This window comes from Phycodurus eques, chromosome 18 (assembly GCF_024500275.1).
Source record: "Phycodurus eques isolate BA_2022a chromosome 18, UOR_Pequ_1.1, whole genome shotgun sequence".
In the NCBI taxonomy this organism is placed as follows: domain Eukaryota; kingdom Metazoa; phylum Chordata; class Actinopteri; order Syngnathiformes; family Syngnathidae; genus Phycodurus; species Phycodurus eques.
Window position 1 is genome coordinate 10841743 of NC_084542.1, and position 11963 is coordinate 10853705.

At 41.6% G+C, this 11963-nt stretch overlaps 1 protein-coding gene across 2 annotated transcripts; it reads left to right on the forward strand.

Annotated features, from left to right (window-relative positions):
* Window positions 1-1629: 1629 nt before the first annotated feature.
* hlx1 (H2.0-like homeo box 1 (Drosophila)) lies at window positions 1630-6151 on the forward strand. 2 transcript variants are annotated; one of them, XM_061704540.1, is made up of 4 exons: window positions 1630-2134; window positions 2993-3172; window positions 3295-3479; window positions 5443-6151. In XM_061704540.1, exons 1-4 carry the CDS (start codon window positions 1696-1698, stop codon window positions 5782-5784), a joined length of 1146 nt encoding a protein of 381 aa, XP_061560524.1. In that variant the 5' UTR covers window positions 1630-1695; the 3' UTR covers window positions 5785-6151. The 2 variants fall into 2 exon arrangements, with proteins under 2 accessions (XP_061560524.1, XP_061560525.1); XM_061704541.1 differs by lacking the exon at window positions 2993-3172.
* Window positions 6152-11963: the final 5812 nt, after the last annotated feature.

Consider the following 11963-nt stretch of genomic DNA (forward strand, 5'->3'; position numbering starts at 1 on the left):
AGCCGGAAAAAAAGTGTCACTCGAAAACATCATGATAGGAGGCAGCCGGGGTCATCTGCGCTTCCGCCACCGTGGACCAAGACTAATGCGGCCTTCAGAAGCCATTGTTTCCACAAAACACGCCTCTTGGGACTCCATTATTATTATTATTCATCATTACTTCAATTATATATTTTTTTAAAAAAAAGGGAATTCATAAATCGTGCGTAATGACTGCGTAATTAATAAATTGCGCGTAAAAATGGACCTACAATTTCCATTGTTATTTTGTATTTTTTTTTCACCCCCTCCCGAAGCTTTTCAAGTTTGCTTGGCCAGCTCCCAGCGTGTGAATCTTGAGGGTCCTTGCGGATGAAGCGCGGCCTCTGAAGTTAATTGTGTTTTCGTTTTCACGGGGAATAGATTTCCTCTGTTTATTATGAGCGTGGGGACGGATTTGCGTCAGCGTGCAACTTGCTCGCCGAGATAAAGTAGCACAAATATTGAAAAAGGGAAATTCGAACAGTCATTATAAAGTCGCCCCCCCTCATCCTTCTGCAGCTGCGGAAGAAATAAGGATTTGTGTTGTATCTTAAAATACGAAAGCGTGCTTCTATTTTGGAGGCGAATCTAGCGGGCGTATCCGCTCATTTAACACCAATCACAGCCCATCAAAACAGGATGAGCCGACCGTTTTCGTCCTATATAGACCTGGTAAAAAGAAAATTCACATACTGGTATATATAGGTGTACAAGGAAAATTACTATAATAGTAGTGATTGCACTCGATTGTGAAATGTAATCATTATATACCCGTTTTGATAACATACAACTGGAAAATAAATAGAAAATTAAAAAAAAAAAGGCCATGGATGGGGAATATCTTGCGTCTCCCAGTCTGTTGCGTCATTATCGTTTATGCTCCTTGCACTGAAAAAAAAAAAAAAGTCATTAATTTGATCATGGACATCTGTTGTACACACATGATTCAAATGTTGTAAACTAATGTAATTTTTCCTTTCTTCTCTTCGAAAATAATTAAAAATTATACGTCAGTTTAGCACATTTTAATCATGTGCAACCGATGTGCACGTTCGAATGAACTCCTTTCAAATGACTATTTTTTTCCTTTTTCTTAGCGTTACTTGAAAATCTACTTCAGCACTGAAAAAAAGTACCATACATCATTTTCGGTTGCACATGATTCAAATGTGCTAAACTGATATAATAATGTAATATATACTGTATCAGTTTAATATAGGCCTTTAATCATGTGCAACTGCTATACATGTTCGAATTATGGGGGACATTTTTTTTCAATGAACGAAGTACACATTCTTTGTTACTGTACTTAAGTGTGCGTATTATGTGATGTATTTGTCAATTTAGTTGAAAATAAAAGTAAAATGTTGCAATACTCTCTGTTGAATTTACGCTTGAGTCAATTCCTCATTGTCAGAAAAGGCAAATTAGTAGATAGTTAATGACGATTTGAGTGTTTGTTCAAAGTCATCAATTCTTCTGAAGAAAGACGTGCGTTCGTGCGTGCGCAAATGCGGAGCACCCATTGGCTGAGCGAGGAACCAATCGCAAGCGCGCAAGTAAGTTGCGAGCGCAACTGTGCAGTTTGGATTTCAGAGTGGCGAGAGTGGTTCGGCTGTGACAGCGACAGCTTTTGTTTCCGTGCATGTGAGGTTGGAAGTGCAAAGCTCCGGGATGTACACCACCGGGCTCAACCCGTTCTACGCGTCCAATTTCAGCCTTTGGTCTGCGTACTGCGCAGGAGGTTTCGCGGTGGACGCCGGCAAGAAACCGTCGTTTTGCATCGCGGAGCTCCTCCAGGCCGGCGACGCGGAAAACTTGCCAGGCTCCTCGGCCCTCATGGTGCATGTGGGCCCGCACCGAGCGTCCTCCGGCGGCTCCCCGCTGCGTCCCTCCCCGGTCGGGCCCGGGGGGGAGGCTCACGCGTCGGTGTTCGGGGCGAGGGTGAGCCCCGGGTCCCCGTACCACAGACAAGGACTACAGCTGACCTCTGTGCCCAGAGCTGCGCTCAACTCCTCGCAGGCTCCTGCGCCTTCAAGCAAAGACCTCAAATTTGGAATTGATCGGATATTGTCCTCGGACTTTGACCCAAGGGGCAAGGACAAGTTAAGAGGTGAGGACATGTTTCATTATTTCTTTGCACGAATTAGGACACAACATAAACTTTCATATTCAAAAAAAAAAAGATGCACACAAATAAGCTTTAAAAGAATTGCCAAGTACATTTAGACCTTCTCATAGGAACCACAAAGATTACTATTATTATACAAAAAAATAATGATCTGTATCAAATGATGTTATTATATTGCTAATCAAGCAGGCACACATTCATTTTGAAGCCTTGTTTTAATTATAAGCAATGTCTGTTGCATTATTTACCATTGATTTACTGACCTTTTAAAAAAACAAAAAGTCATTTGAATTTACTTAAATTGAAGATGGAAATCGGCCACACGATTAAAATGTGGTAAACTGGCATCGTTTTGGAGGAATTTCGGGGGAAATCATTATCATCACGTGCAACCGATGTAATGTTTAAATTGAGTACGTTCAAAGGAATCCCCCCCGGTGTGTGTACATATGTCTATATGTAGATTCTTAGTCATCCGAGTCACGGTAATCCACAGAACGTCAAACGATGCAACTTGGTGGTTGGAGACGATTGGATTGGAGGTTAAAGGTCATCAACAACTAAGTTGCCTCGATTCTACCTTTGCGGATTGATATGTGCAGCATGTATGTTTTGAACGTTTGGCTCCTGGGAAGGAACCACAATTCTAATTGGAAGTTTTTCAAATGACAAATGTTTGGGCAAACCCTAGTGGCAGTGTAGGGGGTCAAAGGACAAGGGTAGCCGCGGAAAGATACCGGAGAGGTGCAGCGTTTTCCCGTCTTGGCAACCTTGCCGCTCAAAAAGAGCATCGTGAGCTCTCTCCTGACTGAAGTCCCATTTGTCGCCCCCCACAAACAGATCTCACGTCCATCGTTAGCTCCAACCGTCAGTCAGGCGTGCACATCCCCGTTCAGCCTGTGGCCAGCCAGTACTTCTCCTCCATAGAGCCCGGGATGAGCGACGCCTGCGCCATGATGAGTACACTAGGCAGCAGCGGCAGACAATCAGGCCAGCATCAGTTTCAGGACACCTTCCCAGGTAGTCGCCGCACGCAAAATCGCCTAAGGACAGAAAAAAAAAAAAAAACATCTGGAATGACTTTTTGCTCGAGGCTTTTCTGTAGTTCTTGACGCCTCCGTCGCCGTCTTGTCGACCCGCAGGTCCGTACGCCGTGCTCACGAAGGACACCATGCCGCAGACGTACAAGAGGAAGAGGTCGTGGTCCAGGGCGGTCTTCTCCAACCTGCAGAGAAAAGGCCTGGAGAAGAGGTTCGAGATCCAGAAGTACGTCACCAAGCCGGACAGAAAACAGCTGGCGGCCATGCTCGGACTGACGGACGCGCAGGTAAAAGTTGAGCTTGCGCAACCATCTGTGTCACGTCGTTTGACAATAGAGCAAAACTACACAAAAATAACTTTTATCCAGGTTTTCACCAAAATGTCCAAAGTGTTTATCATCCAGGATTCCTTTTCCACATTTGCTTGCAGTTGTTGTCTTCAACAACTCTTTTCATTTTTACTTATTATTTGTATGTTTTTATGTAATACTCGCATGCATCTTAGTGACAAAACGACATATGCAGGAAGCGGATGTCTATGAAAGTGTACATTCTGGCGCTGATCCACAAGCATTGTTTTTCCTCTGTGCTCCAGCAAAGTGCCATTCTCTCTCTCTTTCTCTCTCTCTCTCTCTCTCTCTCTCTCTCTCTCTCTCTCTCTCTCTCTCTCTCTCTCTCTCGATCGGTTTGATTTTGCCACCTTTGCCCGCAGGCCTCAAACCACATTGCAACCGGCTGACCTCATTCAAACAAATATTTCAAATGAAACCTCCGTTTAAAACAAAACATTGTCATCATTTCAACTTGAATTGCGGTAATGATATTGCAATAACTGCCATTTCTTATATGATATTGACTTTCTTCTTCCTTTCTCTTTTCATTATCTTTATAGCTTTCATTGTTGCTGATTGGCTGTCCCAAATCACATGGTCTCTTGAGCTCTAAAAGGTTACCTAGGCAACGTGTATACGTTTAACGTGCCTTAATATTAAACCCAGGTTACCCAAAACGCTCCGAATGCCCTTTTTTTGTTTCGCTAATGATAACGTCTTATTATTTTGTGAATTCTTTTATTTTATTTAAAAAAATAATCCATTTCTTTAACAAGCTGTTGAATTAGCATGGTAAGCACAATTATTTAAACTGCAAAACACAAACGCGATACATACTTACCATGATGTCATTAAAATGCTTTTGTATGATTACACGATGAAATACTGTTAATCGCACGTAAAAAAGTTTCTTGGTGATTAACATGTCACATTTTTTTTAATGGCTGTTGTTTGCATACGGAAGCTTACATCGCACGTTTGAGCCATAACTAAAATGTTCTACTGGACAAAACGCATTCATAACAAAAATGATTCAAATACAGTAAAATAGTCATAAAAGAGGGGAAAACGAATTTCTGGAGTAAGTGTGACATTTTTCTCTGCACACAATACAGAAAGCTGTATCCCATTTTTGTGCAGGAACGAAAATGGTGCATTTAAGAAAACACACTCCATACCACAACCAAAAATAACACAAATGCTGTAAAAAAAATAATTTAAAAAAGCCATAAAACACAAAAGGAATTGCCAAGAAATTAAAAAAGACAAAGAAACAGATGAATGGATTAACTTTTAGATATGAGATTGTTTTACTGTACATCATCATTAAGGAATAATTAGTTTGTTCAGTGTACAACAAAAAAACACACTCATAACAAAAATAACTGAAATACGTTTTGAAAAAAAGACGTGCATTGAACATGCAACATTTTTTTTCACACACACAAACTTTTTTTATAGCAATGATTAAAATGTATTTGCTAATAACACACTGTACAACACGAGTAATTAAAATACAGACTAGATAAAAAAATGTTTTCAAGCAATACTTCAAATTATTGTGTTTAATATAAAAAAAACACTTCATAACACAACAGCAACTACAATATAGTAAAATAATAAAACAAGTAAAATATACTTTAAAAAATAATTTATAGATATGAGATTACTATATACTGTATTATCGTGTCTTTAATAAAACACTCACTCCGCAACCAAAAATGAGCAACAATTAAAATGTTGCATTTAGGTTCCATTCAAGAACAATAATAAGAACAAGTATGTGATAATACGACGTGAGAACGTACGTTGGTGTTTTAAACACCAAAATAAATTAACATTTTTAAAAAAATGTCTCGAAAAGTAATATGGATGAAAAGCTTTTCTGAAGTGTGACGATGTCGGTGGTGCGTCCCAGGTGAAAGTGTGGTTCCAGAACCGGCGCATGAAGTGGCGACACTCCAAGGAGGCGCAGGCCCAGAAGGACAAGGACAAGGAGCAGCCGGACGGGACCAACGAGTCCGCCAGGGACCCCAAAGAGACCGCAGAGTCGGAGTGCGACAGCGACGAGCGCAGCGAGTGCGAGTCCGACGACGCGCCGGACGAGGACAAAACCAACGCCACGCGCGATTTGGACCTTTGTGAGCACAACAAAACCAGCGTGATCATGAACGCCGGCGTGGAGGCGTCCCACTCGGACTCCGTTTCTTCTTCTTCTTCTTCCTCTTCTTCTTCTTCTCCCCCCCAGCTGCTAATATGAAGCGTTTCAAGCTCGTGGACTCCTGCGTGCATCCATGCGTGTACTTCTTGGAGCCAAGTGATTTGATCATGACGGACACAATTCAAGTAGGCTTTCCCTGAAAGAAGCTCCCCCCCCCCCCCCCCCCAGCCCCCCACTCGACTTCAGCTTGTATGATGCTTTCCTCAGAGGGTTAAAAAAAGAGAGAGAAAGAAGACAAAGAGTAAAAGAAGAAATTGTAAATGTTATTGTGCAAGCACTCCTTTCTTTCACGTGGTGTAGATGAAATCTCAGAATACACACAGTGTACATGTCCTTTTGTGTGTTGTGCTATTTTGGTAATATAATTTGCACTGAAAATATTGTAAATAAAAGTTTTTTTTCTCCATTCTTGGTGCTTTATTCTGATTAACGTGCCTTTTTTCCATTTACCCATTTATATTTTATTATATCCCTGTACATATTATGCTTTAAAATGTATATTATTTTAATCTTTTTTTTTTTGTATGGCTTAAAAGGCTGTAAAAGGGGGGTCTCTTCTACACCGCGTATCAGGGTATGAGGGTTTTCCCAAAATCACATGATTCCGATGCTCTTGCAGCAGAGAGGGAGAGAGAGTTAAAAAAAAAAATCTGCAAATTTATAGTTTGTATACGTTCAACTGCTCCAGATAGCAGCAGTGACCGCAGTGAGTATATTTCATTTATCCAGACGCAGTTACAAGCCCTCAATCCAGCTCATCCAGTTATAGTGCTGCTCTCACGCCATGCATGCAGCCTCACATGTATAAAACTAAGATGGCAAAATAGATATTCCCTATAATCACAGCTTTTCCAATGAGAATTTATACAAAAAATTAAAATGATTGCTGTTGTAATAAGTGCAGTTAACCTGTTGCACGAAGTCTTTTTTTATTATTATTTAAAAAAACATTTTTACATGTCAATTTCACCTGTGAGGCCTTCATAAATCTTTTACTGGAGTTCCCTTTCCCCCCCCTGAACTCCAACGAAGAAATTCATAATAGATAATCTGAATTCAAACAACTGACACTTAAATTGATTTTTTTTTAATTGTTGGGAGGAATGAGCGATAAAGACTTTTCAACACCGTGCAATTCTGTAAAAAACAAACAAAACAAAAAAATCTACATTGTGCAAGTGAGAGACACACTCAAATGTACACCCATTTTCACAAGCACAATAAAATTAGAAGTTCACTGATTTTTGAAAATATTGACTTTAATTATAATTTCCCCCAAAACGTTATTGAATAATATTCTTTTTTGGATTTGTTGTATTTGTATTATTTACACATCCATCCATTTTCTGAGCCGCTTCTCCTCACTGGGGTCGCGGGCGTGCTGGAGCCTATCCCAGCTGTCATCGGGCAGGAGGCGGGGTACACCCTGAACTGGTTGCCAGCCAATCGCAGGGCACATAGGAACAAACAACCATTCGCACTCACATCCACACCTACGGGCAATTTAGAGTCTCCAATTCATGCATGTTTTTGGGATGTGGGAGGAAACCAGAGTGCCCGGAGAAAACCCACGCAGGCACGGGGAGAACACGCAAACTCCACACAGGCGGGGCCGGGGATTGAACCCGGGTCCTCAGAACTGTGAGGCTGACGCTCTAACCAGTCATCCACCGTGACGCCTTATTTACACATATATCATATATTATAAGCAATATCGTAAACTTCAGTGTAACAAATTAATAAGTGCACACCATAAAAAGTGTAATATTTTCCTGAAATGCTGCATATCCATCCACCTTCATTTTTAACAGACTTATTTCATATCATCGCCTGTGTTAAAGGTACGCTATGGAAAAACATGATAATGTGTAGCGTGACGACTCTGGCTAAAAACAGCAGCATCAATAGTGAGTGACCCCAAACCCGGACCACCGCAAACTTTCACTACCACAGGGTCCACTTTCCTCTCTCCCCCGGAAAAAAAGAGGAAACAGACCCCCAGGAAAGACGCACTTTTTCCTTTCCCATCTTGAATTTCACTTTTCATTTTTCCTCTCCTGACTATCGCCTTTTTTTTTTGTTTTTTGTTTTTTGCTCAGTGAAATTCAGCCCTGGAAGCTATCAGCAATGTGTCATGCGATGCTTGTGAAGTTTGGTCAAAATCTTTACGCTTCATTTGTGCTGCATGAAAAACGGTTTCATATAAGCCGAAATAAATATAAAGACATCTATATGTAAGACGTCTGGGTGGGTTGAGGCTGTACTATTTCTCGAAAAGCTATAAATTACAGGCGTATTTGCAAATGTACTATAACAATAACAACCCAAACGCTTAACATAATAGTGCGAGGCCTTGATTTGTGAACTGTCTTAAGAACTTTTATGAGCAGGATAGGAGAAAGTCCATCTGGTGAGTATTTAATGTCAGCCTTTCAGCCGCCATTAAAAGCTGTCCCATACGTCCCTTTTGGCAACCAGGACAGGGCAAGCCGTAAAGCAAACCAGCTTTGCAGATTCACCAATATTTGACACTTTGGCTTAAAAAAAAAAAACATGCAAAGTGTAAAAACAAATAACCTCTGGTGGAGTAAAAAAAGAGGGGGGGGGGGGTTCAGTCTCGGTGAGGGGATTAACGTGACTAAAAGCTGAAGCGTCTCCAGCACTTCAAGGCTTTATCTGCATGAGAACTTGTTTGATAGGCTGATGGAGACGTTCCTGTTGTAGTTAAGTATCCGAGGAGGACTTAAAAGTGTCGAGGAGGAAGAGGAGGGGATTTAAAAAAAAATGAGCACAGCATAAGTCAGCACGTGCTTAACAACACCTCAGTGATAAATGGAAGTGTAAAGAGGTGACGCAGGTTTAGCATTACTTGCATAGTAGCACAACTATTGGTGTCTTTAAAGAGCCTGCAACATGAATTCAAAGATTTATTTCTAAATACATTATATATACATGGTTTTGGAAAACTGAAACGGGGCCCAGCAAAGCACCTGGACCTCAGCATGAGTCGCCCCTCCCCTACTATGTAGGAACTTGAGCGCCTTTATACGCATCAGCAGTTATCCGGAGCAATTGGGACGTGCACTTAGCTAGAAAATGCATCTTCGCATTAGAGCGCCTTGTTGTTTGCCATGAGTGTGAGCACGTCACGCAGAGACAGAAGAGCAAGGAGGGGAGATTTTTCTTTCTTTTTTTTTCCAAATTAGGCTTGACAGCCAGCATGCGGCCGCTTTAGAGAGCCTCGTTGTCGGCGACCAGCGCACACTCATCATCGCTTCGTCATCAAGGAGAGAAGGGAGCCAGCATGAGGACAGGGGATTCGCGCTAGCGTAGCCGCTTTAGAGCGCCTCGTTGTAGTGCCATGGAAAAGCCACGTGACGACTTATTGGGATATTCTGTATTCCAGCCACTGGAGGCTTTAAGCGGATATATTTTTGCGACATAAGAAAAATGCTACATGAAATAGCATCCATTTTTCCAGGTTGTCAAAGTGGTATTTGATTGACAGTTGACAGTTGAGCGGTTATTCAGTCTCAACTAGTTTGCGGTCTGAAGAAGCATGGCGTCAGCTGTGGAAATTTGAGCTACACCCACTTCACCAATTACTCTGCCAAATATGACACTGGCATGGAAAAAGGAGTTCAGAACAACCTGAGGGAGCTTCTGTTAAATATTCATGATTTAGAATTCAAATCAGTCAAATGTTGATCCCGAGTAGGTTCAGCGGGCACAAAGAAACTTCTGTATTTCTTACTGCTACTTCAAAGGACACATTTCATTATTCTATTGCACCCGCAACTTCATAGAGCAAACAAGTATGTGCTGCTTAGCAGACGCTAACGATGATAACACTGTCATATAATGCTAATCAGTGCTGACGCTGCAGCTCTGCTTACCTTTCGTCTTTGATGTGTTAATGCTTCAGTGTATTGTAGTTGATATTGCCTGATAATGGCAGTCTTGTAAGGTAATGGTGTACAAAAACTTATTTACTGTATTTAAGTATAATTTTGTCGTATCTGTATTTTATTCCATTATTTATATTTCCCGGCAACTCTCACTTTTACTCGATTACTTTTCACAAATAAATGGGCAGGCTACACGAAGAGCTTTAACTACTGTACACCAATGAACTAAAGTAAATCAATGGAAACATCAAAATTCAAACCACTCATTTTTTGAAAACATTTACTTTGAGTACATTTAATATTAGAAAATTACTTTTTATACTTAACTACAGTAAAATGTCAGACAGATACTGTACTTTCAGACTTTTACTGAAGTTCTACAAGGTTATTGTAACTTGTACCAAAGTTCTTTTCTGTTACCGTCGTTGTACTTTTACTCAAGTATCACTTTCAGGTACTGGATAATGGCAAGACTTCGCCCACAGCCTTGCTGCCAAGTCATGGGCGGAGAATCTTATTGTGTGCTCGGTTACTATAAGCTTAGCATAATTGAGACATCATAATTCTGAAAACATCACCACGCCTCCTTTACAGACACATTTTCATAAATAGGCAGATAAGAAAACATTTTCTCGAGTGTTTCATTCCACACTTGATGGGTAGGCAGGCACAGAGGCCTATTTGTATACAAAGTTAATTTTGCCTAATATGTCCTCTTGAACGGCTTGCATTGGGTAATATTCTCCGATGTGCTAATTTCATACTTTGCTGCGGTATGACTAATAATTCATGAAGCTATAAGTACATTTTTGTTGCATTCGATGGAGCTGCATTCCCGTCAGGTGGAAACATTCAAAGTGCCAAACATGGGGTCATTCAGCAATATTTTAATATTTCAGACATAAAGGGCTCCACGGCAAGCAGATGTGTCACTTTCGGGATCATGAGCACTATATTTTATAGCCAAATGTGTTCGTCATCGATGGAGCATTTCATTTATTCATCGCAGCAAGGTTCAGTGAACGTGGACGCTCTGGAAAGCGACTTGTCTTCCTTCTGAGGTATGTTTGTTCCATCCAATGATGATTTACGACTTCAACTGTCTAAAAGGAGCTCTCAATCATCCGCACGAGGGATGACTTCCTCCAGAGAGCCACAAAATATCATTACATGGTCAGAACCTTTAATTTGCTATCAGGCCAAGAGGTTTCCAGTCACCCAGTCACATTTATATCAACTTCACCGGAGAAGCTCTCTCTCGCTGTCTTTTCTAGACTGAGTTACGAAAATACTGCTTCTTACGCTTTACCTTTGTTAAATGTAACTTTGACTAACAACCAATGTGTTTCTGAACATTGTACAGGCTCTTATGAAGCAACCATGCTTATTGGCACAGAAAGTCCAGCCCGTCGTACATAAACTGTCACCACATTTGCAAAAAAAGCCACATTATTGAGTGCTTTTTTAACATGGGTGCAGTTGCCAAGCATGTTGGCAATGCTTTCAGCAACAACAACAACAAAAAAAGTTGGGAATGGAACAAAAAAAAAAAAAAAAAAGGAATGCATCTCAAGTTAAATTTAAAGATGTGTTGCTCTTGGAAGCCCGGCTACACCGCCATAAACCAAGGGAGACATTTTCATGCTCCACATTTTTCATGGTTTCTCTCCGAGTTTCCTCCCTTCCTCTCTCCCCGCTCCACCTTGGCTTTGGACTCACCTACTGCTGCTGCACCGGCTGCGGCGGCCCGGCCAGCGACGCGCACTGGGGTGCTGTGGGGTGGCCGGCTCCAGATGCTTCTGGTTTTCCTTGGATGGCTCTCACAGGGGGAGAATCCCTCGGAGAACCCGCCACCTGGACAGCACTACTTAAGCGCTCTTTCAGCACACTTCTCAAATATTGCACGGCCTACACACACACACGCCGATGGCCAGCAGCGATCAGTTATACGCTACAAGTCGTCTGACCTACCGCCCTGTGTTTTCATGTGGAGCGCATGAAGGAACCGTTTTATTGCTGCCTGCAGACTATTGACTTGTGCCAACTTTGTGTGGTAAAGGTTATAATTTGTGGACCGGTTTGGTATTAATTAGCTGCCCGCCCTTTTCCACTGAGGCCAAAGTTTACTGAGCGATGAACATACAGAGAGGAGAATGGCCGCCCTCCGGCTACCCACAGAGAAGCAAACACAAAAGAGAAAATGTGAAAAAGTGCTTTAATTTCACGTGACCTGTCATCAACGGCACATTTTCACTCTGCTTTGTGAACTGGTGGACTGCCTGTCGTGTGATGTACGTGCCACATGTTCAA